Here is a 26,199-nt window from a genome sequence, read left to right on the forward strand (position 1 = left end):
AAAAAAAGCTGTATATATAAAACAGCTTCTTGCCGGATAAAAACAAAAACATAAGCGGCCTTTAACATGATTTTACATTACATTACAAATGAATACAATTAAAGGTTTTTTTTATTAAGTAAAAATAAGGGCTAAAAAATACATAAAAAAGGTCATTAAATAATCAAAAGTCTATAGACAATGAATTGAATCTAATTTTCACTTCTTTTTCAAATTCTTTCCTATCCTACGTATGTACTATGTACACACTCAAAAACTTTTGCTTTCATTTCTGAAAAAGAAATTGTCAAAGAAGGGATGTTGCAACTTTTACAATTTTAATTTATAACAAAATATTTGTCATTGTTTACTCTTTAATTGTTCTTTATTAAATAAATTCGTTCAATTTTAGATTTAAATGATTAAATATGGGTATTTTGATAATATTGATTGAAAATTTTTCAAAATCTTTTCAATACATTTGCAGATGTTATAAAAGTTGCGTCTTGTAAAACCGGTTCTAAAATATTATTTTTACTATAAGCCAATTGAAAGCGCATTTGCCGCGGCGCATATTTTGCCACATCGTCGCAGTTTGCAACTCACAAGCAAGCAGAACAAACAATAACATTGTATTAATAGTTGTCATATCATTACGTGAAATAAAAATTGTGATAAAATTAACATTGAAAGTACAAATAGTGAGAAACAAAATTATACTTTTTATCCAAAATAAATTTCTACCTAAAGTTTAAATTTAAAATATACCTACCTAGATGTTTTTAAATTTTTTAAAAAAAATTATATTAAGTAGGTAAAAACTTGATTATCCAGTTTTTTTTAAATTTTATATCAAACAACTTAAATTTGACATAAACAGGAAATTTTAGATTAAATCCTTGTTTTATATCCTATAGTTTTAAGAATTCCTGGGCCTAAAATTAACTAATTTACAATATACGTTTATATATAATATGTTTTTAATTTTTTTCCAAAAAATTGTGTCTACTTTCCTTAAAAGCTTATATATATGTAGCCAATTAGTAATAATGCTGTTAACAAAGAACTTTCAAAGACTACCTAACCTGCTTTAGTTTATTATGATTTCTGAAAATAATAGACTATCCTGTAATTGAATTAAATAGGTAAAAGCTAATTTTTGGTGGATAAAATATGCACATGGGTTCCAAATATTGAAATCAGCTCTGGGTTTTGTGGGTGAAAAATAAATCATAAAACTTTTGTAAACTATGTTTTATCGACTGAACTTACTGATTTAGCTATATACAGCTTTTTGTCAGCCTTTTAAATTAATAACCTTTTTCTTCTATTCATCAACAATCTTTGATCATCATATATTTTTTCAGAAAACAAGGAGTTACCTGCTATTATTAAGAATTTAATACCAAGGAAAACATATTAATAATATATAACATTTATTTCTTGACTTCAAATGACTTTATTTGAAATAAATAGTTTTTATAGTGACTTATTCTTCAGTGAAACTAAAATAAAAATTAATAAACTTATGAAATAAAAAAGTTATTTTAAGAATTAAACCGCCTCGTATAGTTTATAACTATGGAGGGTGACAGTGAACATATTAACCGAGTACAATCAGAATCTGTTGTCACAACCAATCCAGATGTTGGCGGTGAAAGAACGCCGTTACTGCGGCGGTCAAGGTCCGCCTCCGGGTCGTTTCGAGGAGCTTATGAAAGTGAGGAAGAGATAAATTTTGTGGGATTGAGGTCCAGAAGAAACAGACCCTCAAATGGAAGTACTTCGTCAGGAAAGTTTATGGTTATGTTTTGACTAATAGAGTTAACGGGGTATTATAAAGATGAGGATTTACTTATTTGTTTATTTCATTTCTGCAATTAATTGGAGAATATTAATATGTAGCATGTTTGACTTTTTTTATAGAATTTGCGTAATAAAACTCAGTCCAAAAAATGTCAAATGTCCCCTTTTGAACCCTTTGAAAATAAATTACCTTAATTTATACATGTGTTAAGCTAGAAGACATAATGGGATAGGTTTTAAAAAGTTGTACATTACATATGAATTGAACAAATACATTTTTAGATATTGTCTATTTTAATAAAAGATAAAATTGAAATCACATAACCATAATATTGATATAGAATTTCAACCATTCAATTTACCACCCAATACCAACAGCCCAGAAGAGGAAAAAATGAAGCGAAAGCTGAAATTTTTCTTCATGAATCCCAAAGACAAATACATAGCAACAAAACAAATACCTTGGAAGTTGATGCTCCAAATTTTAAAAGTTTTTCTCGTGACATCACAGCTGGTTATTTTTGCTGAATATAGATACGCGCATGTGAACTACTATTCACATCAAACCATCGCGTTTGAACATTTTTTCATTAAAGACTGGGATCAGGTAGCTATTTTATTCTATATTAGTTTGTTAGATATCTTTATTATGAAATATTTGCAATTTCGGATAACAAATACTCTGTTTTGTTAGCCCCGTGGGGCCAAAAGAAAAAAAAAGTCTGCTATCAAATCAAATATTTAGTAGGTATTTATCTGTATTACATACTTACAGACAGACATAGTAAACTTTTTGGTATTTAAAAACATTTTCTTGTGTGTGTACCTACCTATTTAAAAAAATTTAAGTTGAGGTACTTCCTACGGATTATGATAATTTTTTTAATTTTAAAAATTATATCAAATGGTTTCTTTTTGTTTTATTTAGGTAGCATATTTTTTTTTGTAGGTTCGAGAAGTACATGCCTATCCACCCCCCACTGGCAGACTGGCTTTGTACACGAAATCTGATTTCTATGAGTTTGTAGACTTTGCTGTAGCAACTTACGGCAACATTGAGGATCAAGCTTTGGAGCCTCTGTTTAAAAATTCCACCTTCCAGTTATGTGTAGAGGAATTTATGCATGTGAACATTACCAACATGTTACTTGCAACTGTTAATAGAAATGTGATAACAAAATGTCTTGAATTGAACGATAAAGATTTGAAAACGTTTAATAACACAAAGACTTGGTTTAAGAATGAAAACTGGACCATGAATTGGTTTGCCACAGAAACCGTGAGAATCCGTTTCAACCTAACCTCCATCGCTTTTCAGTCCCTAGGACCCGAACCAACCCCAGATTGCTTCCAGTTTCGTATAAAAATTGATTTGCTGAATACGAAGCATGATGGACAAATGCCGATCAACCTGGTCAACAGTCCGTATCGATTACAATGTCCCGGACAGGACGAGGCGGGATCTTCAACGTCCTACACGAGGTTTGTGGTGTTCCTGAACCTAGTCGTGGTCTGTTGTTCATTCTCATCTCTGGTGCTCTGTCTGCGTGCTCTGCTACGTGCCCAGCTACTCAAGCATGAAGCTGTTCTATTTTTCAAGTAAGATTTTTTATGGTTTGATAGTGGAGCTACTATAAAAAAAAAGTTAGATACTTTAGTTTATAGATTTTTAAGATTGAAATAATACTATCAATTGCATATATCCAAGTATACCTAACTTAAATAGCAGAGTCAGCGAGTAATTGACAGAATATGAAAAAATATTTTTATTACATAATAATGCCTCTACACCAAAAGTGTATTACCTAAGTTTGTTTTTCATAAGCTACCTACTTTTTTCCTTATGTACATAATTGCTTTTGTTTTAAAAACATATTTTAAAGGAGATGCTACAATTGGGACATGACCGTCAACGAACGCCTTGACTTCCTGAACTTGTGGTATGTCATGATCTGCATCAATGATATCCTAATCATATGCGGCTCTATTATAAAACAGCTGATTGAGTCCAAGTCTCTGATCGGAGACATGTGGGACATGTGTAGCCTGTTGCTCGGCACTGGCAATCTTCTTGTTTGGTTTGGCCTGCTACGTTATCTCGGATTTTTTAAGACATACAATGTGCTGATACTAACAATGAAAGGAGCGGCGCCAAATATGATAAGATTCCTGATATGTGCTTCCTTTATCTATATTGGTTTTGTATTCGCTGGATGGGTCATCCTGGGGCCATATCACTTCAAGTTTGAAACAATAATGTCCACCTCAGAATGTCTGTTCTCGCTGATCAATGGAGATGATATGTTTGCTACTTTCAAGAGTATTCCAAAGGTGAGACTTTATTTTTGGAGGAGTGAACAATCAATTATTTTTTCCCAAAAATGGGGGGGGGGGGGGGGGGTAGATAAAAATTCCACATCTATTAACAATACCCATAAATATTATTTTTTATTTTTACTACCTACCCACTTTAATATTTTTAACAAAATGTTGTTTGATTGTTATTGTCCTTATTTGTAAAAATAAATTAACATTTCAGGACCAAGCTTACTCAGTATGGGTGTACAGCAGAATATATCTCTACACCTTCATCTGTCTTTTTATCTACGTTGTCCTATCCTTGTTTATCTCCATAATCATGGACACATATGAGATTATCAAGAACTGTTATGAGCGAGGCTTTCCTGCTGACAGAATGGAGCAGTTCTACTGTACGTCACAGTTTGATTTTAACAGCGGGCAGTATCAGGGAGAAAGTGTATTTGTCAGGGTGTGGACTCTCTTGAAAACAAGGATTCCCTCACCACAGAGGCATGGTTATGAAGAGATTTAACATTTTTCAATATACATTAAATAAGCACCACCTTTTTAATGTTAGGTATTAAATAAATTCGACATCTTTTTGCTATCTCAAAACACATCTTTTTGACTGACTTGAATATCGTATTGTTTCTTCAATGCTATATTTTTTTCTAATTATTTTAATTTTATTTAAGTCTAAAATTAAGGGTAGTCTATATTAAAAAAACTAGGTAGTTCAAGAGTAGCTGCGCTTCTGGTAATATTTACAATTTGCCAAAATTTTTGTAAAATATAATGACTTGTTATTTAGGGCACTTTCATTTTCTGCTTTTGTGTATTTTATTAGCTACTCTATAATTCGAAATGTCCGTCTGTCCGTCTGAGACAGAATAGGGGAAACGTGATTTTCTGTTTAAGATAGAAGGCTGAAATTTCTTGTCAACATTTTTATCAATATGGAGCATAATTAAGTATAAAACATGGATGCCAGTGTGACCCCTTTTTAGCAGGTTTTAGGCTATTTTTTTATTTTTCTAATTTTTCTCCATATCTTTGGTGTTTATGGTCCGATTTTCAAATTTTTTTTCAGTTATAGATATCAAAATTAATTTTTCTGTCGTTTTAAGAAAACAAACATGGCAGTCAGACTACCTTTTAGCAGGTTTTGGGCTATTTTTATATGTTTTACAAATTTTCCCACATCTTTGGTGTATTTGGTTCAATTTTCAAACTTTTTTTGGGATATCAGTATCAAAATAATTTTTCTAATTGTTATGAGCATTTTTTATGTCGTCATCATACAAAATAAAACAAGGTTTCGTGTTTATTTCTCCGATAAATCAATTCTTGATTTTAAAAATACACTTTGAATTTACTTGTACACATTCCCATCCACGTTTTTGTGCTTCGCTACTTATGGAAATTCTCATCCTTGTTTCATGTGTATTTCAGATATTTTTTTTTATTAAAACAAACTAAACCTAACACATGTTTATTTATTTATAATGAATGTGCTTCATTCGGAAATGTAATGTAAATAGGTATATTTTTTATTGTTTATAAACATATCTATATTAGATAGGTAAGTATAGAAGGCATTATTAAATGATATTCAATTTTAGTTTAAGTTTTACTGTTCTATAGATAAACAATTTTTGAAACATATATCAATCAATAATCACATGATTTTAACAATCCTCAAAGTAATTTAAAGAAAAATATGTGTATAAATAGAAAATGTTTTTACGAAAATGTTAAACAGTTAGGTACAGGATAAAATATTTTTTAAAGCTTGGTATTTGGAAACGAAAATATTGAATAAAATGTGCCTTTATCAAACGTTAAGAACAACAATAAAAATGCACTATTTTCAAAAATTTCATCATAAGAGCGTGGTTATTTTAGTTTGTGTTATTTGACTCTCAAAAAAAAAGATTTTATGGTATTGCATTCGAAACTGATTAATATCTGTCGGCTTAAAACCGGTTCTCAGAAAAAAGAAAAAATTATGTCTAGCATCGTATTATATCCAGTTTTCTACAGTATAAAAATGTACTATCGTGAGATTAAAACTAGTATTTTTAGCCCGTGTCTGCGGCACATTTTATGATTTTACATTTTATATCCGCGGAATGCTGTTTCTAATACGATGCGAGAAATAACTATTACAATATTTATTTGTATGACAATGCACAGGTAGTTAATTTCAATGCCCTTCTTTGTGCTCACTCATGATAAAAAGAAAATACTCATAACATTATGAATAATAACATACATCAAGTAATATTATGACCGAGTCACAATAGTATATTTTCTTATGATTTAGTTTCTTTTAATGTTGATAAAATTTCTAGCAATGACAGTTTCTTCTTTCTATAACTAACATGTAAGGCTAATCATAATCGAGGATAGGTATTAAGATCCAGTTTTAAGAATGGGGGGGGGGGATTCCATTCCACCAAACGTGCCAAAATTTTCAAGTCATACATTGAATTTGTATGGAAAATTCCACGTCAAATATTTTTTAAAGTAAATGGTGGAAATATTGTAGAAAATTCTCAAGTTAGCTTCTTTTAATTTGTATTATTGGTACAATTTAGAAATCCTCCACCCCTCCTATCTTTTGACTGGATCTTAATCCTTTCCCTCAAACTCAAAATACAAAGTTTATTTAATTATTTTAGTTCAATTTTTATATAAAGTTTAACTGCTAAAATAATCAGACACTCACCTATACATTAGATTCATCCAAGACTGTATTATATTCTAGTATAAATTTTCAGAACAAGTTTCCCTGTACTTACTAGCAAGCAAAATGTCTAAGATTATGCTGGACTTCATCAGTATCTTCTCCAAGGGAGGAATTCTTCTTTGGTGCTTCAAGGGTAAATTTTAGAGAAATTAAAAAAAATTGTACAAGATTCCAATCAATAATAACCAAATATCAACTACTGAACCAAATCCCATTTTAACCAGTCGAGTTCCTTTTTTGATCGACCTCCCTTTCCTTTTAAGGTTTGCACTTGTTAAACACTTTTTTTCTATTTCAGGTACTGGTCTCCTTGACAAAGAATGGGAGGCATTCACCCCAACTGTCAATCAGTTGATTAAGGTTAGTTTTTTAAGTGCCTAAAAGGGGACTATGCACGAACGAGAGCAAGTGATTCTACGCACCTCTAGTGATTCTAAATATTTTGTTATGAATATATTATTAGGGTTATGTTTGATATAGTTATACCAACTAAAATAATTAAGTTTCACCATGGTTTTCTATGAATGAAACTTTGGAATGTTAAGCATTTTTTGATGATATATTATCAAACTTTTTGTCACAGCAGTTTGAACTCAACAAAACATTTAATGATATAGAGTCAAAAAGTGCCTAACTTTTTGAAGTTTTTATCATATAAAACTTATTTTTTAAAATTGATATAACGATATTAACAAGGACGTCCAATGGGAGGTAAATGGGTGATTACCCCCCCCCCCCCCCTAAAAAAAAAAAATTAAAAGCTTGGTCGTCCTTGCCTTTATGATATAAAGATTCCCCCCAAAAAAAATTTAGAATTTTGAATTTTTACCCCCTCCCCCTACTGAAAAAGCTTGGACGCCCTTGGATATTAAACATAACCTTAGTATATTCACCAAAAAAAAAATTTTGAATCACTGCTGGAAGGTGCTTAGAATTACTTGCTCTCGTTCGTGCATACTAATCTTGTATAAGTTTGGGAAGGGGGGAGTAGAAGTTTTTTTTCCCCTATACTTTACCCCTGCGGGATTACCAAGTACCCAATATTACCTGACCTAACCGGACCAAAAGTAAAAAACAAACGAAGAAAAACACCCTAACTGCTTTATTTTACTTTTCTTTTTAAAAATGGGTGGATGGGGTTTTTTTTTGTGCACATTGAGGTATTACGCCATGTTTTCTAATACAAATGCACAGAATGAATACTTTTTGATCAACTAGCTAAATATCTAGAGTCAGCGTTTCGGAGCCGGAGCCGGAAGCAGCAACATTTTTGGTGGAGCCGGAGCATTATTTTTCGTTAAAAATGGCTCCGGCTCCATATTAGCTAAAAATGATTTTTTTAAAGTAATACCTATTATAATTTGGCAACGGTCTATTTCTATATAATAAACTGAAAAACTATTGTTTCTTAACAAATAGACACACATCCTTCTACACTACTTTTATATGGCTTAAATGAAATAAAAGCAAAATATTTTATATTATTTGTATTATTTTATCAAATTTAATAATGAAGAAAAATTGATATATTAATTTTAAGGTAGGAGCCGGCGCCGCATCAAAATTAAACGGCTCCGAAACGCTGTCTAGAGTTATGACTTCATATTTGTACTTTTTGCATTTTATTTATCAACTTTAGTTATCATTTAAAGTGTTTACATATCTTAAAATCAGGAGAAATCTAGTATAAAATTAAAAAAACATTCTTTGTGGTTAACAAATTAATGATATGCATAAATATAACATTTTTATATTAATTTGATGACATGGAAAATAAAATTTTTCCCCAATACAGAACTTTTGTGATGAACTCGAATGGAAGGAAATAAATCAAATCATAGTTACCTACTAATAGTTAGGAAACTTTCTGTAATTTGAAAATTTTTGAAGGGCATTTTTGTTTCATTTCTAGTCTGTTCTGTTACAAGAGCGTACCAGCAAGACCAACTATTGGGAGAACGGTCAACTGGCTCTCAAGTACAAGCTGGTAAGTTTTTTTCATCCACAATATATTCTAAGTGGGGAGGAAGGAACATTAAATTGTAAATTACACAGGTGTCCAAAGTTTTGTAACCTCGTTTTTTCATTCGTTAACTCAAAACTTGGTTAAGGTGAAGCCGTTAGTCAATAATACAAAGTAGTACGATGTCTGTCTGTCTGTCTGTCTGTCTGTCTGTCTGTCTGTCTGTCCGTCCGTCCGTCCGTCCGTCTGAAGCTTAAGATCTCGGTAACCACTGAACCGATTGGATTCTACTCTTTAGGATATATTTCTATTGGTCCTGTGGTGGTTTTAAGCTATTTTCTTGGGGGGTGGGACACCCCCAACCCCCCAAAAAACCAAAAAATCCACCCCCCCATTTTTTTTTTGCTGAAGATTTCCTAGGTTCTTTAGGTTTTATATTTTATATAACTTACCTATCTAAGTTAGTTCTAGGCTATTTACCTACTTTCCTTACTCCTTCGAATATAGAGCTCCTAGATTCTAGGAGCACAGCCGATAGTTTGTATTATTTCACATTATATTATGTCTAAATCAGAAGTATTTTTAAGCAAAGATATATATTAAGTATCCAAATTATTTGTTCTTTCCTCAATCCTGATATTCAACACCTATCTAGGACAATGAGTTTGAGCTTGTGTTTGTGATAGCCTATCAGAAGATGCTTCCGTTGCAATACCTGGATCGCCTCCTGGATGAAATGCAGATAAGGTCATTTTTAAAGTCAATAAATAACAAAGAAGTACCAGAGACTTTTTCATTCAGTGAATTTATCGGATCTTGGACAAAGTAGCTTCGGACAAAGTAGCTTCAGACAAAGTAGCTTCAGGACAAAGTAGCTTCAGGACAAAGTAGCTTCAGGACAAAATAGCTTCAGGACAAAGTAGCCTCCATTGTTAATAAAGTTCATGGCCGCAGGGCTCGGCCCCCTGGCCTGCCTAGCCGCGGGCGCTCGGCCCCCTAGCCTATAACCTAACCGAACCTAACCAAAAAATTGTAAAAACATTATTAAAAATTGCAAAAACAATATTAAAAATAGTAAAAATCTACCAACCACTTTTTGTAAAATCCACGAAATTCTAAACCACCTATGTATTATCAGTTGATGATATTTTTCTTAAATAAATGTTCTTAGGCTAACATAGGTCAGGTTAGGGTAGGATAGGCTAGGGGGCCGAGCGCCCGCGGCTAGGCAGGCCAGGGGGCCGAGCGCTGCAGCCATATTGGAGACTATTTTTCTTAGGAAGCTACTTTTCTTAGGTAAATGTCCTGAAGCTACTTTGTCCAAGATCCAATTTATCATAAAGCCTTAAAGTTTACCTAATTGCCGAATTAAAAACTATCTTCATAAAAAAGTAACAAGATGTCCGTGTGTTCATCTATCTGTCTGTTGAATTGAATTATCTCGCTAACCGCTGAACAGTGCAGCTTTTCATAAATCCAGGGAGGGTACCTTTAATCCTCCCAAAAGAAATCGTCCCTCTAGTAAAAATTCCCCCAACCCAAATTTTTTACTCTTTTCGTTTTAAAACTAATTTGGAAAGTACTTAGGGTTTGTAACCGCAAGTACCTTACATTCTGTAATTTAATCTTTTTCTAATGTAAATGATAACTTGGTGAATACGTAATTTTTACGGAGATTACTTTATTAGGTAGCTCGTTATTACTTTACCACTTATGACATGACAATCCTGTTTTGTTTAGGTTCCGAGACATGTTCAACGAACATCTGAAAGAGAACTTCCTGGCTCTGGATTTTAGCAAGTTTGATGGCGAGTATAGGAAGGCTGTCAAGCTTGTTGGTATGTACAATTTAATTGTTATGATGATTCTTATTCTTCAATATTATTAGCGAGGCATCTCTATACTCATATAGTAAATATAAACGAATATCCTTTTACTGTATCCTGTATTAATGTAATTTTGCAAAAAGAATTATGTACAGTTTGACTTAAAAATTATTGTTCTGCTTATTAATTTCTGACACTCTACAAAAAGTTATTATTTGTTTGTCCTTCCTTCTGATTTTAGAGCTTCGCTTTTAAGGATGTTGTCAATGTCATCCTTGTTAGTTTAATAGCATTTAAGTAAATATAAGTATTCTTTGACTACATGGCTCCAAAGTAGGAACCAAAAACCTTTGATTACATGCCCTTTTTATAAATTCTAACTTTGAATAGTAATATGAAGTACACCTGTTAATGGACCAAAGCATTACCCATACTCGTAATGATGTGTGATAGAAGATCCATTTGTGTTATTGTGTTATTTTGGCGTGACTCAAATAATGAAAACATTAAACTTGTTTCATGCCATTGTCCTATGTTTGAAAACTGATAGATATTTTATATTACATAGACATTTAAACACATTGCACAGAAATTATATAAGTGTCAAGGGCACTTATGTTCATAAAATCACAGCAAAAACAACTTAAAGTAAAAGGGGGGGGGCGGGGGGTCGTAATGGCATTTAAGCGTAAACCGTGAGCAAAATGGTCTAAATATTGAGCTAGACACTTAAAAATTGAATTATTTTGCCATTTAGTTATTTTTGTAATAGTGATTGTCTAGGTATTAATAACTTACTTTTTAATGAACAAAAAAGTATTTTTTTTCTTCACAGAAGTACGCACTAACAATCGGCAGTACTAGTTTTGGAGTAGCCGCGATACAGAAATGAAATTGAATTAGGATGTTAATAAAAATAAAAAATGATGAAAAGTGTAATTACTTTGACACTTAACGTTTTAACGTGTGTACATTTTATTAGTATAGATGTTGCAAAATTTACTTTGTTCACTTTTTCTCTTAGTAACATGGCTTTATTTTTTGTATTTGTACTTCAAGCAAACAACATTTTAAATCTGTATAATTGTGAAAAGATTTTTATTTGTAACTCGCATTTATATAATTTACAATAATGAGTTTATTTATTTGGAATATTTTTACAAAGTTAGGGTGGATCTACTTAGAGATTCCCTAAAACATTAGAAAAATCAGTTATAATTAACATAATTTTCCACCATATAAAACAAATATTTTAATCTAGTCTGTATGTGTCAAAGGACCTCTAAAACAATGGTCTCCAAGAAGTTTGACTTTTTGTTTGCCACACTTTACACTGTTATAGTGCCCTGCAACTATTATTCCACTAGTTGCTAGTTGCATCTAGGGGCTCTGTATTTGGAGGGGAAGGGAAGGGCGGTTTATTAGCCAAAAACCATCCAATTCCACAAAATTATTTGTAAAATTCTAATAGTCTAACACCAATCCAGGATCTCTGAATCTGGAGAATTCAGGTCGGTTCAGTAGTTATTGAAATCTTAAGTTACAGACATAAAAACATTGAATAAAAAAGTTGTGTTTATATATTTACTTTAGATAATAAGATTATTGAATTGCGATACTTAAATTTGCGCTAACTGAAGAAATACTTTTATTTTTAGAGGAGGAAGCTAAAATCAAGGAGGAAAGGTCCAAGACACAGGGACCAAGGTCTTTCGATCAGTCTGATAAGGTAAAGTTAATTTAGGGATATAAAAGAAAATCACCGAATTTCGTAAGACCCTTCCTTATTTTGAAATGTAGGTAGTGCGGGGTTAATGCGGTAGGGGGGTCTAATTCCGGTCACTCGACCAACTTTTTTAAAAACCGTTTTTTAACGGTGTTCTAACGTTTGCGAGAGATCTTCAGCAAAGCAAAGTTGTAGTTTATTGCCTATACTTTCATTTCTTACTTCAGCAAATTTTTGTCAGATCACTCCTTCTATGATTTTTTTGCTCTCAAAAAGTTGCAAAAATTTGCAAAAAAAAATTTTCAAAATAGGCCATGTTCAATCTAAAATTGTGAAAAAATGGTAAGTCCTATTGACCCCCGGGTTTTTGTAAAATGAAAGATATGGCATTCATTTATCATTTGCAATTGGAGGCGTTGTTCTAACTTGATTTTTTCATAATTTTTTTTTCGTCTCAAAAAAAGGGTCTATTCCGGTCACTTTTTTTACTTTTTTTTATTACTGTATTTATAAATTTATAATACCCTAATTTTTTTTTCAAGTGATCTGGAAGCATGAACAACTCAAATGCATGACCTAAGCTTTAATCATTGCCTTGCCTGTTGTTAGATGTACATTATTAGTCATTTTACTGCTTGTATTATGTCATGTTTTGTTGCCTAAGCTTTTCAATTTGTAAAGACATTAAAAAATTTTCAGACACATTTTTATAGTAATGGGAAGAGTATATCACCCAAAGGAACGCCTTAAATATTTGCCTGAAGATGTATCAGCTGCATTGGCTCATGTAAGAAGGGGTATGTCTATTAGAAAGACCGCTAGAAGATTTAAAATTCCATATGAAACCCTTGCATCTTTTTCGTATAAAAGGGTGTTCGCGATTTTTGCGCGGTTTGGATTTTTTATGTCAAATCGGCTAGGATTAAGCTAGACAGGTGTTTAAGGTGTCTATAGAAAGCTCTTTGCATGTCCTAACAAAAACTCCCCAGGATATGGGTTCTATCTCCAAGATTTAGAGTACATATTCAAGATTTTGTAATTTCAAAATTCCTGTTGCATAAAATGTGTTGAAATATTAGAGTTAGAACCCATTATCATTTGGAGTTAATTGTCAGGCATGTAATTCTGCATCTTTAGACACCTTAACCGCCCTTGTAGGTCAATCCTAGCCAATTTGAGACAAGAAAAAATGTATCAAAAACTGCTGTCAAAACTGGCAGGATTTTTAAAATTAAAATTTTTTTTGGAAAAAATCACTTTTTTCAAGAAATTCCAAGACCTGCGAATCAGAAATTGCCTCTAATTTATGTATAAAGCTTAAAAAAACCTAATCATATAATAAAAAGTATGATTTTTTTAAAAAGTTTGCATGAAAAAAATCGATGTTTTTTTTGCGATTTTACCGACTTTTTTAAAATGGGCAAAATGTGGTCAAAAAATTTTCTGATCTGCATGCGACTAGTACCGTTAGAAAGCTAATGACCTCAGCTTTCTACTCATAGTTTAAAATGTTTTAAAAAAATATTTTAAGGGGGTTTTCCACCCCCCCAAAGTCAACTGACCGAAATAGCCCCACCGGTGGGGTTATTCCGGTATAGGCCAACCGCCGCCCTTAAAACCGATTTTTGACCGACTTCTAGTTGCGAGATCTTAACGGGATCAAGACAGGCTTTTTCGTTATTGCCATATCTTTCATTTGCACTCTTAAAAACCGGTAAAAGTTTTTGGGAAGTATGTTTTTTTTTAAGTTGAAGCAAAAAATTGACCGGAATAACCCCGCACTACCCTAAAGGGAAAGTTTTTCGATTCTTAGATTAGGTTAGGTTATATTGGATACAGTGGGGAGGGGGGGAGTAGGTATAGGCCCCGTAGGGTTCAGGCTTAGAAAAAAACCCAATCGGTTTAGTAGTTGTTGAGATCTTAAGCTTCGGGGGAAAAAAGCTTACCTACTACTTTATATTATAGGATTACGTCAATAAATATAGTTTTTATTATTGTAAAGTGTCTCTTGATTATTAGGCTCTTTAAATAATTTTCTAGCAGCTTTTGTATCTTCTTTTTCTGAGTAAAATGACTATTACATAAATTGTACTTTAGTCGCCTTATGTAATTTAACACTAATAAATGCAATTAAATCCTAAATCTTTAATCTGATAAAATAACATGCGTTGACAACACATTTTGATTGGTGAAGCTTTTCTTTAAGTCGATCATTATGCTAATGCTAAAAATACAAATTTTAACATCTGCATTTAGTAAATCATGATATTTTGCTTGTGTACCTGCCATTTCTAACCATCTCTCCTTATTTTGAAAAAAATATTTTAAGAGAGGTAATCATTTGACTCTTTCTACTACTTACAAATAAAAAAAATTTCACTTAACGTTTTCCTACTTAGGACTGTACATTTTGAATTTTGATTTTTCGTTATTCTTAAAAGTGTATTGGTAATTTATAAGAGTTCAATGACTGTACGGATTTTAATTACTTTGCTTTTGAAATGTTTATTAACATACATACAGTATCACCTTGGCAACTACTTCCAATCTTAATTTTTCTAAACATATATCATTGGATTTTATTATATCCTATCCTATAAATATAAAGTACTAAGTTTTTGTCTGAAGATAAAGTTTTTAAGAATTGCTTTCCGAATTGGTTGTACTTTTCGATGAAGCTTTGTAAATGTCTTGGGGTTGATCCTTTCACTCACCAACACCCTTCCCTAGAGGCAAGTAGTGTTCTTTGATGAACAATGCTTGCATGGACCTGATAACTACCTGTATGTTAGTAACGTTTGTAACTAAATATTTTGTAAAGGTATAACTTGTTTATATTTTAGTCTATGAAATCTGTTGCTTCCATGATCAAGTCGGACAAGAATGACTCAAGTAAGTTGTTTTTTTAGTAGCGTAGCTACTTCATAACTGAATAAAAACAAAATTACAGATTCTGTTTCAAAATAATCAGTGTAAAAGTTTGGACACTAATAGTTTGTACAAACCAATCAAGATTTGATAAAAAGTATCCAAATTTTTAAGCTATCTATGCAAATGAACGAGTGTAATTTATTGACTGTCATTAAGATTTTCAACTGTCATTTTTGTAGTCCAACTGTCGAAGAAGTCTGATAAGAAGAGCAGCAAGGCCGCATCTAACAACAACGTGCAGCACAAGGCTGACAAAAACACTGAGGAGGGAGACAGTGATGATATGGTGAATGGTGGAGATAAGTCTGGCGCGAGTATGACTCAGGATGAGATTGATGAAGAAACTCTGAGGTAACAAAATGGATATAGGATACTCGGATATATTGACACTGACTGGGTTATTTTTTTCATCAATTTAGCTTGCTTATATGGCCCGCCTCATTTATTGGTAAGTTCGTTCATCTAGTAGGAAGGGAGGAGGTGGGGTGAATGGGAGGGGGGTATTATATTTTTTTAGCCAGCTACAAGTATTACTTTATCAGAGTAGATGAAAATATGGTGCAACATAACATTCAAGTAATAATATATCGATTGGTAACCAGCATTCATTCACAAAATTGCTTCTAACTTTTCCTTACTTTAAAAGTTTTTTTAGATTAGGGATAAGAATACCTAGAAGCTTGTAATTATGAAATAACTTGCACTTGCATATAACCTTACCTACCCTATTCTAAATTTTAAGTAGCACAGCTATTCTATATTTCAAATCAAATGTCTGCCTTCTTTATAGGTAGAAAACTTTTGGGGAAACGTGAATTTCTTGGCTTTTAAATAAAATTGTAGAAGGGTTTCATGTATTCAATATTATTCAGAACTCAAAATGGGGAGTGAATTAAAATTTTTACAAAATAGGATATTCATGTTATACATATTAAAGTGTAGCCGAGCTACTAAAAACGTAAAAATGTAAATGGCAAGCATTAGATTTAGATTTTTGTTTGTTTTATGTTTACACATTACAGTAGAAACCGGAAGTAGTATTATATGTAGTTTAAGATTTCACCGCGAGGTGTCTCAAATAAAATTTTTTTTTGTTGTGTACACTTTAGTACATGACAAAAATAATTTTGAAAATAAAATTTATATTTGTATTTTTAGGGAAGTATAGAATTAGAATGTAATTTATTTAAAAATATACTTTTTAATTTAAGCAACGAAAAAGTTTAAAAAAATTTATTCTGATTCTGTAAATCACTGTTTAAGGTTACGAGATCTTAACGACAGACAAACATCCTACTACTTTATATATATTTTAATATATACTAGCGGCTTCGCCCTATTTATAAGTAGACTTTTCTGGATATCCTGTAATGCAGGGTAAATATATAATAAAGAAATTTCAAGTAAAACTTTTTTTCCTTTAAGATCGCCTGTGAATGATATAACCAACTTTGTCAGTCTGTTTGTTTAACTTTTCTTGACACGGTTTTATATTTTTGTGTTTTGTTGGGTAGGTACTTTAAATGTTGTCGATTTTGCCTTTTAAATCTTGTAATTTCTCCTTATGTTTGACGCTGTATCTCCTTCTTTATTATTGTGAACATCGAAATCTTACTTTTCTTTTCAGGATTTAATTAAAAGATATTACTTTTTAGATTAAACCGAATGAAATTATTTTCCGGTGGAAAGAAGTCTTCCAGTAAGAGTAGTGCAGTTAAGAGCCCTAAAGCAGGTATTGTCATCAAATCTTGGAAACTTTAATCCATATCTTAAAAAACAGGGATTATAAGGGATAAGACAGTTTTGGTTGAAAAGTTTGGCTACTGCTAGTTTTGAACTAACCAATGAGAAATTAATACAAGTATCCAAAGTTTTGGTCCAACAAATGAGATAACTTATTGATAAAACATTGGGTTTCAGTACAATTCACAGTCTAATGTTCCCTCCTGCGGTTTTCATTGTGTGTGCTTTTTTTCGAACGCTTAATCCAATTTACTGAACTGCTATAAATCTCATTTATTAAGTTGAGTACCTAAAGACAAATCGCCCCTAGAAAGAAAAAACACCATCCCAAAAAATTTATGCCAACAAATATATTTGTGAAGGTAAATCCGGGAAGACTGGCACTAAGTGGGACGCTGTGATGTTTGGTGGGGAGGTGAGCAAGACTGAGGCCAAGAATCTGGACAGGACCAAGGACAGGCCAGAGGATGAGGTTGTGGTAAGTAGTTTTCCCCGTATTCATTCGAAACCGATTAATATCCGGTGAATTAGAACCGGTTTGGTGGGGAGGTGAGCAAGACTGAGGCCAAGACTCTGGACAGGACCAAGGACAGGCCAGAGGATGAGGTTGTGGTAAGTAGTTTTCCCCGTATTCATTCGAAACCGATTAATATCCGGTGAATTAGAACCGGTTTAGTGGCAAGGTGTGCAAATTAGAAAATCTGCGCTAAGCTACTAATATTAGTTATAAAGAGAGGGGTAGGTTTCTGAATCCGTAAAGGTTATGTGTTATAAGTAAAAAACAGTAGTAGAACGATAAAAATTTATGTTAACTTTAAAAAAAAAAATTGTCTATAGTTCTTTTCAATAAGAAATAATCATATTTAGTGAATATTATCGTTCTACTACTATTTTTAAGCCTTAAAACACACACCTTTACGGATTTTACCAGAAACCTTCCCCTCTCTTAGTTCTTGGTGTCATTTCATTTTGAACAATTAAGCAAAAGTTCAAAATACATGTTTTTTTAGAATGTTGATGAGGCTGACAGACGAATGGTAGGTACTGCTGCTGTTATTCAAGATATTGAGGAAGAGGTTAGATATTTTTAAAAGCCAGCCCATATGTTAATTACCTATTTTATATTATATGATCATGTTTTATCCAGTGACAACATATCATTCATCGGCCGTTCCATCGCCGTTTTTTATGAAACATAGAGATAGTTAGTGTATAAATAACGAGGGGGGGAAGTTTTGACACATTTGCGGAAACAGTGAGTATAGAGTTTATCTTTAAACTGAAAGGATAGGTTATTAGAGATAAAATCATTCTTATATGATGAATTTTCCCAAGTTTTAAGATTTTTTGGATAGGCCTCCTTGTTAAGGAGCTGCAGGCCTCCAGGTGGTCTCTAGACAGGTAAAAATAAAAATTGAATTTTTTGAAGAGTTAGAGGTCAACTTATAAAACAAAATCTGCATCTTTTTTCTTTAAATATGAAATCAATATTAAATAATATGTATATTTTGTCTTATAAGTTGACCTCTAACTCTGCAAAAAAAAAATTTAATTTTTGCCTGTCCTAAGACCATCTGGAGGCCTGCAGCTCCTGAACCTGGAGGCCTATCCAAATAATATTAATACTTGGGAAAATTTATCATATAAGAATGATTTTATCTTTTATAACCTATCCTCTCAGTCCAAAGATAAAGCCTATACTCACTGTTTCCGCAAATGTGTCAAAACTCCCCCCCCCCCCCCCTTTACTTTACAAACGATTTCATTCATTTTCTTCTCTAAAACTAAGGGAGAAGCACATACAATAAAATTGCTTGTTTTTAAGTCTGCAAATGGAAGCAGACTAAGATTTTTCAAATGAAAAAATACCCTTCCTAAACAAGAAGTATACAAAGCCTAGGCAAAATTAGACCTACGCTGTGTTATCATTGGTCCTATTTAGGAATTCATCATATAATTATAGACTTTCTATTTATTATTCTTCTTCAGTTCTTTTTTTCCTGACCTACCCAACATAACATTATAGAAGCAAATAAAAAACGTATTTGTCTTTTAGGACAGTTACAGTGGAGGAAAGAAGGATGGTGGCATGTTCTCTATTTTCAAGGGACTTGTAGGATCTAAGGTAAATACTTTTTTGACGTCATATCCTTTGAGAGAACACCAAATTTCAAAAACAAAAAATTATTCTTTGCCATTTTTAATAGGTTTTTCAACGATTTTTTAACTAAAAAAATATATAACGTCGTTAGTTATTAGATGTCGGGAGTAAGCTGTTTTTTTTACGCAAGTCCCCAAAGATTTATTATAAAGTTTTCTTATTCGTTGGCTTAACTACTTTAGGGAATTTTGATTGGTTTGTTCATTAAATTAAGTAAGAAGTAATTTTGTGTATTATTGGGGATGTTCATCAATTTTTTGGCCTTTGTCTTATGCTTTTAGATCCCTGTATTAGACAAAGTAGTAGGGTGTATGTGTGCCTATCTTTATGAAATGTCAGGGAGTAAGGGAGGGGACAATGGATCGAATATTCAATCTTTAGGAGTCTCAGACTTTGGGGACTGGCTTAAAGGGAATGTGCAAGAATTTAGCAGTTTCTGACTGAGTTTGGGGACTTGCGCAAGAAATGCCGTTACTCGCTATGTTAGTTTTGAATATATATAGTTTTGCAGACAGAGAGTAGTTCAAATATAAATACACGGCCCCCCTCCCATACTATATTTCACTCCCTTCATCCCCACCTCCTTTTTAAAAGTAGACGAGAAAGGGAAATGGAGAAGGGAGGTGGGGGAAATAAACAGGATAAAAAGGGGCAGGAAGGCGTGCGGGTCATATACTTGTCCATCCAGCTACACGCCTGCCTGCCCCTTTTTTCCGTGTTCACATCACTTGCCCCCAAATCTCTTTTCTCTTTCCCTGTCATCTGATGAGTTCCAGGGAGATATTTCTAGTAATTAATTACAGAATGGTTATGTCAGTCTGTAATACTGGTAATCTTATTTTCAAATGATTGCTTTTTTTCTTGGAACTTTTTTCGTAGTTTATGGTTTTCTAGATTTAATCAACAATCACTTTACAATTTCCACCATATTTTCGGGATTATTCTGGTTTTCATTGCCTTTCTTCAAAAACTCTTAAATTGAATTAATTGCCCATTGTCCCCTCCCTTACTCCCTGATGAAATGTTGCGTATTCTTCAGATTTTAAATTTTTAGATTTAATTGTAAGAAAATAATAACTGGTCGTTCTATGGGGTTTGGTGTGCACAAAAAGATTGTAATCTTTTTTATTTAAAAAAGGCATCAGTTTTAATGATAACTAATCCTGTTAATTTTAGGTGCTAACTAAAGAAGACTTGGAACCGTTGATATCTAAACTGAAGGACAATCTAATTGATAAGGTATATTTACATTTTTGACTAATGGGAAAATTGTTATTAGTTTTTTTTTTCACCGATAAAATATTCTTTCTAGTAATTTTTTTGCTCCTAGGTCCTCTAAGACAGTGATCTCTTAAAAGATTGTCCTTCTTTTATGATAGAATTTTCCTTAAAACACTTACTCATTTTTCATTGATTTCTTCTAAACAACTATTTGGATAAAAGTTGTATCATGTCTGTTTGTCTGACATTCTCATCTAATTTTAGTAACTTTGAAATGGTGCAATTATTTTCTTTAAAACTATTTTTATATCTTAACTTTTTTTTACATTTTCAGGACATAATTGTTATCTTATTTGAACAATTTTATTTCTATTAGAATGTAGCCTCCGAAGTCGCCAACAAGTTGTGTGAGTCTGTGGCTTTGAAGTTGGAGGGGTCCGTGTGCGGCACCTTCCAGAGTGTACAGAGCACAGTCAAGGAGTCCATGACCGAGTCCCTGCTCAAGCTGTTGACTCCCAAGCGCAGGATTGACATTATTCGTGACGTCATGGAGGTAATATTTTTGGTATTTTCAATTTAAAGTTAGTTTCGTTTAACGCTTTATCGGAAAATCAACGCGCAATTCAATTTACTCTCAGGGAACTTAAAGGATAGTACAATGGACGATAAATTGATATGTATCCCCTAATTAAAGTTATTGTTGGGTAAGTTTTAGAAAAGGAAGTTTTACACAACCCAATTAAGAGGAATTTGAAAATGTACTTATTTATTTTTTTATTTGCAGGCCAAAGCCAACAACCGTCCCTACATTATGACCTTTTGCGGCGTGAACGGCGTGGGCAAGTCCACCAACCTTGCCAAGATCTGTTTCTGGCTGATAGAGAACAAGTTCCGTGTGCTGATAGCCGCTTGTGATACCTTCAGGGCCGGAGCTGTGGAACAGCTCAGGACTCATACTAAGTAAGTTTAGTTTAAGTAGCGTAGCTACCGAATAACTATAGTGCGTCCCTGTTTCCGTTGAAGAATTTTAAGAACACTACTTTCTTTAACTTTTAACATCTATTAGGGAAGGGTAGAAAAATAGCATTAAACCAATCCAAGGCTTTGATCTGAAATACAAAATAGACTAAAACTAAAATGGAGGACTCAAGCGGTACAGTAGTTCTAGAAATCTTCCGACAAAAAATCTTACTACTTTGTATTATTGGATACATACAAAGATACAACTAACTAGCTCACAACAGAGAAAGCTAAAATATTTTGTACTAAAGCATTAAAAGGGGTAGTTTCACGAAATGCATTTGAACTTAATTTAGTGAACCGCATTTTTTTGCTAGTTAATGGGTTGAACTATATTTGTATGGCAAATATTTGAAAGAATTTTAATTTTCTACCACGTAGTTTTGAAAATATCAAGACTTGAAAATCGTCTTTTTGTGATATATTCAAGTTAAAAAGACGATTTTCAAGTCTTGATATTCTAAAAACTACGTGGTAGAAAATTGAAATTCTTTCAAATATATGCCATTTAAATGTAGTTTAACCAAATAACCAGGAAAAAATATGCGGTTCACTAAATTAAGTTTAAATGCATTTCGTGAAACTACCCCTTTATTTTTTTAAACACAATTTTTTTACAGACGCTTGAACTCCTTGCACCCTGCCTCCGAAAACGGTGGAAAAGACATGGTGCAGCTGTACGAGAAGGGGTACGGCAAGGACGCGGCTGGCATCGCCATGGAGGCCATCAACTATGCCAGGGACGCCAGGGTGGATGTTGTCCTTGTGGATACTGCTGGCAGAATGCAGGTTAAAACACTTACTGTAAAATACATTGTTTCATGGGACAAAATATGGTATACTAGTGGTTGCGTTAATAGCATCTATGAACTCTGTATTCATAAGGGCAATTAAAATAGATTAAAACCACCCTAAGACTTAAATCTGAAAATAAAATAAATCCATCACGGGACCTATGTAAAGTTTACCGAAAAAAGAGAGAACTCAATCAATTCAGTAGTTATTGATATTTTAAGCTTCAGACAAAAACCCCTATGAGGATGTGATAGTTGATAATTATCTAAACAATTATAGATAAATACCTTCTTTGGTATTGTCTAATATTATTAAATCTAACTTTTAGGACAACGAGCCCTTGATGCGCTCTCTTACGAAGCTCATCTCCGTCAACGCTCCGGATCTTGTGCTCTTCGTCGGAGAGGCTCTGGTGGGTAACGAAGCTATTGATCAGCTGGTCAAGTTTAACGCGGCCCTCGCGGATCATTCGCAGCAAGAGAACCCTCACACAATCGATGGCATTGTCCTCACCAAGTTTGATACCATCGATGATAAGGTAAACTCCTTTTAATAACGCGTCTATTATATAGCTGATTTACAAATCACAATAAACATTTAGTCTTTATTTTGCCAAGTAAAAATGTGTTCATTCTGCTCAGATGCTGTTATTGTAATTCTATTAAAGCAGGAAATGTGTCTATCTGTCTGTCTCGATCTCTCTAACCGATGAACTGATAAGGTTCTCCTTCACGCTGAAGCAATTTTTAGGTCCAGGAAAGGTTGATGAATATTTTGTGGAAGGGGGGCATTAAGAAGTCACCAAATACCCCCAAAAATTTGCCCCTGTTAAAACTAAAATCTAAATTGGATGGTCAAATCCCCTCTTTCCTTAAAGTGCCCCAAGAGGTCGCAAATGACAGAGAAGATATCATGATCTATTTTTTTTTATTATTTAGGTTGGATCAGCTATCTCTATGACGTACATATCTGGCCAGCCAATTGTTTTTGTTGGCACCGGACAAACATACGCGGACCTCAAAAGTCTCAATGCAAAGGTAAGGGAAATAAAACATGTAGAAGTATGGGTGGAGACCCTTTTTGTCTGCTAGCATATTACTTTCTGATATTTTGTAAGGACTTTTGTGTGTTTATATTTCCGACACCGTTAGTTGATTTAATGCCAAAGACCCAATACCAAACCGGTGGACAGAGTTGCATATAATTCATGCAGACTCTTTTTTTTACCTTAATAGTGAAACATTGAATCGTGTGTGTAGTTATAGTTTATAGTGTTTGTATCTAAGTAGTCATGGAGTAGGACAAGACACTTTGTTCAAGTCTTAAGCCAACTCAAGCTCCATGTTCAAGCACCCTTCTCATGTAAGTTCCTTGCCCCGAGTGTGGCAGGTGTTCCAATTAAGTTACCATAATGAATGATACTCTCCACAAAGGAGCTTGGGACAAGGGTTGCATCTTGAAGCAATAGATTTATTACCACAAATGGATGATCAGACACAAAAACCCGTCCTAATAGAAAAGGAATTTTTAGCAGACTAAAATTTATGTTTTAAATTAATCATATATAACTTAGTCCCCATTCTTAAAAAAAAATAACTGCCCTTTCGTATCAAAATGTGTACACTTTTTAACTAATATTGAGGTCTGATTGCTCCTACACGATGGTACTATTAGTCTAGTTATGGGATTAATCATCTAGAATTTTAAATGTATTTTAATCTTCCTAATTTATTTTGTTCAGGCTGTAGTATCAATTCTGATGAAGTAAAGACAACCCAACAAGAACTCCCAACCAACCAGTTAACAAATAGTTACAAACTAAAAAAAATTATTTTATATGCAATATGTGAGAGAAAGGCAAGAATGAAATTGTCTGTGAAACAGTTCTGCTGAAATAGACAACTTTTTTGTGAAATAGATACCTACAACTACTGACCTTTGTATAACTTAATATTTATCTTTTATATATTTGAAGAGAACTAATCAAAAACAAGAGGTTAAAAAGTTTTGCAACTTCAACCTTAATTGCCTGATTTTAATTTGATCATCAGCCAGAAAAAGACTTCAATTTTATCGTAAATTTTCAAAGAAATTTATTATAATTTACCAGTGGTTGAGCCCCTAGCATCTAATTAGGGGCTCTAATTTTGAAGGAGGTGGGAAAGGGCAGATAAAAACTGAAACCATTCCAGACCGTTGTGAAGTTAAATATAGAATTTAATTGTTTTAGTGATAAGCTAAATACTAACGGACTCACTAAACCTAACTAGTTTTTATAAATCTAGAACCTCGCCGCTAATCATCGTAATTCAGACAGACGGACAGACATCGTTCTACTTTGTATTATAGATTAAAATAAGTTGTAAAACTTTTCATCTCTTGTTAATGTTTAGTCTTCTTTTCCAGTAAAATATTTTTTTTTCTGTTAAAGCCAATTTTATACTTTTTTTACTTAAATTAATATTTATTAAAAACTAATTTACATTTAGGCTAGTCTGTTGATATTCAATTACAGAGTTTAAATTTTTGTTTTTGTTATAAGAATTCTATTTAATGACACATAATTGTAATTATTAAATTATTTATAATAGAAATTAGACAAATGTATTAAATTGTAACAAAGTATAGAACTTCTAAATCTTTGCTCAATAATTTTAAGGGATTATGTACGAACGAGAGCAAATGATTTTAAGTACCTTCCAGTATTGATGTAGGGAATTTTTTAGATTGATATACTTGGTTTCTGTTTTATAGGACTAAAAAAGGTTAAGGTCTACCATTGCCGGGATGGTAAACCAATTTAAATTATGTACTTATGCATTTTACAGCATTTGATGATGTTTTGCCGTGTTCTCATCAAAACAGTTGAAAATTAAATAATTCTTCAAAAATCGCTTAACATTTTAAGTTTTTCTTATATAAAACCACGATGATACTTTAGTGTGTATAATTATATTAAACAAACACCTTTTATAGATTTATATTCACAAAAAAAAATAATCAAAACTACTGCTGGAAGGTGCTTACAGTCACTTGCTCTCATTCGTGCATAGTCCCCTTTAGAAACAAATTTTCATAAAAATTGTTAAATAGCTATGATAGGAAATGCCAATAATATTATGAATGCAAAATCTTGCCTTTCTGATTGTACTTTTTTTTGTATATAATGAATACAAGGGGGATGTGCATATGACCCGTTTGTGCATTTAGGGATTGCATAGGAACCAGTTAATTCGGAAGTTTACTGATCATGAAATTTTTTTTACAAAAACCGGTTAGATGTTTTCGGTTAATTTTTAATAGTTATTTATCGCATTGTATTGTAGAAAGCTTTTCGCGGATATCTAAATGAAAAATTATAACATTAAATCCTGGGCCCCTGAGGGCTAACAAAACTGTTATTAATTTTAAGATTTTATTTTAATTTTTGGTAAAAATTATCTGAAATTCGATGCTATACATGAATTTTTAGTGTGACTGAGAACCGGTTCAGCGGACATTAAATGGTTTCAAAGAGTTTTTTATTGCTCCAATGGTTTTTTACACGCATCACTCGAAGTATTTATCTTTTATAAACTAAAAAATATTTCAAAAATAAATTTGTTTAATAAATTTAGAAAAATTGTCTTTTGTCCAGTTTTGTATTTTTTGTAATTTATTGCATTTACTAAATTACTTTTTTTATTTATTAAATAAGAATCAGTGCTGCTATGTTAAAATTTGCAACAAAATGACATTTTTATGTAAAGCTTATTTTAAATAGTTTTTTCATGTTAATTTCTATAAGTCTATGTTAAATGTGGATAATTAATATTAATTAAAAAATTAATTTTTATTATTAACTAATTTGCATAATAAGAAATACATATTACTTTAATGTCTATTTGATATGTAAGTTTAAATAAAGCATCTGTTTATAAAAAATATTAAGGATGAAAAAGCTGTACTAATGTTAATAAATATATATTTTTTCTA

At 32.4% G+C, this 26,199-nt stretch overlaps 2 protein-coding genes across 5 annotated transcripts; both read left to right on the forward strand.

Moving 5' to 3' along the window:
• Nucleotides 1–1,317: 1,317 nt before the first annotated feature.
• Nucleotides 1,318–6,871, forward strand: LOC145322581 (mucolipin-3-like). Its single transcript, XM_080164718.1, has 5 exons — nt 1,318–1,769; nt 2,125–2,392; nt 2,735–3,384; nt 3,669–4,116; nt 4,325–6,871. The coding sequence occupies exons 1-5, from the start codon at nt 1,561–1,563 to the stop codon at nt 4,616–4,618; spliced, it is 1,869 nt and encodes a 622-aa protein (XP_080020844.1). The 5' UTR covers nt 1,318–1,560; the 3' UTR covers nt 4,619–6,871.
• On the forward strand, nt 6,836–26,199 carry SrpRalpha (signal recognition particle receptor alpha). Of its 4 annotated transcripts, none has more exons than XR_013880762.1 (20): nt 6,836–6,971; nt 7,137–7,198; nt 8,751–8,825; nt 9,457–9,548; nt 10,542–10,639; nt 12,286–12,356; nt 15,197–15,245; nt 15,464–15,635; nt 16,940–17,016; nt 17,390–17,505; nt 18,038–18,103; nt 19,084–19,152; nt 20,365–20,427; nt 20,786–20,962; nt 21,194–21,369; nt 22,050–22,218; nt 22,553–22,762; nt 23,163–23,261; nt 23,966–24,220; nt 24,618–26,199. XR_013880762.1 is itself a non-coding variant. In XM_080164717.1 (20 exons), exons 1-20 carry the CDS (start codon nt 6,902–6,904, stop codon nt 23,990–23,992), a joined length of 1,938 nt encoding a protein of 645 aa, XP_080020843.1. In that variant the 5' UTR covers nt 6,836–6,901; the 3' UTR covers nt 23,993–26,199. The 4 variants fall into 4 exon arrangements, 2 of the variants coding, with proteins under 2 accessions (XP_080020843.1, XP_080020842.1); XR_013880763.1 differs by having other exon boundaries at nt 24,714–26,199; XM_080164717.1 differs by adding an exon at nt 17,577–17,639 and having other exon boundaries at nt 17,390–17,442; nt 23,966–26,199.

The sequence above is a fragment of the Acartia tonsa genome, chromosome 6 (assembly GCF_053477335.1).
Source record: "Acartia tonsa isolate MP-2025a chromosome 6, ASM5347733v1, whole genome shotgun sequence".
Classification (NCBI taxonomy): Eukaryota; Metazoa; Arthropoda; class Copepoda; order Calanoida; family Acartiidae; genus Acartia; species Acartia tonsa.

Coding starts and splice junctions, on each gene's coding strand:
- LOC145322581 (XM_080164718.1), top strand. CDS start 1,561: ATGGAGGGTGACAGTGAACATATTAACCGAGTACAATCAGAATCTGTT. Junction 1,770..2,124: donor TCAAATGGAAGTACTTCGTC/AGGAAAGTTTAT, acceptor TAATATTGATAT/AGAATTTCAACCATTCAATT. Junction 3,385..3,668: donor GAAGCTGTTCTATTTTTCAA/GTAAGATTTTTT, acceptor CATATTTTAAAG/GAGATGCTACAATTGGGACA.
- SrpRalpha (XM_080164716.1), top strand. CDS start 6,902: ATGTCTAAGATTATGCTGGACTTCATCAGTATCTTCTCCAAGGGAGGA. Junction 15,636..16,939: donor ATTGATGAAGAAACTCTGAG/GTAACAAAATGG, acceptor ATTACTTTTTAG/ATTAAACCGAATGAAATTAT. Junction 23,262..23,965: donor TCAAAAGTCTCAATGCAAAG/GTAAGGGAAATA, acceptor TATTTTGTTCAG/GCTGTAGTATCAATTCTGAT.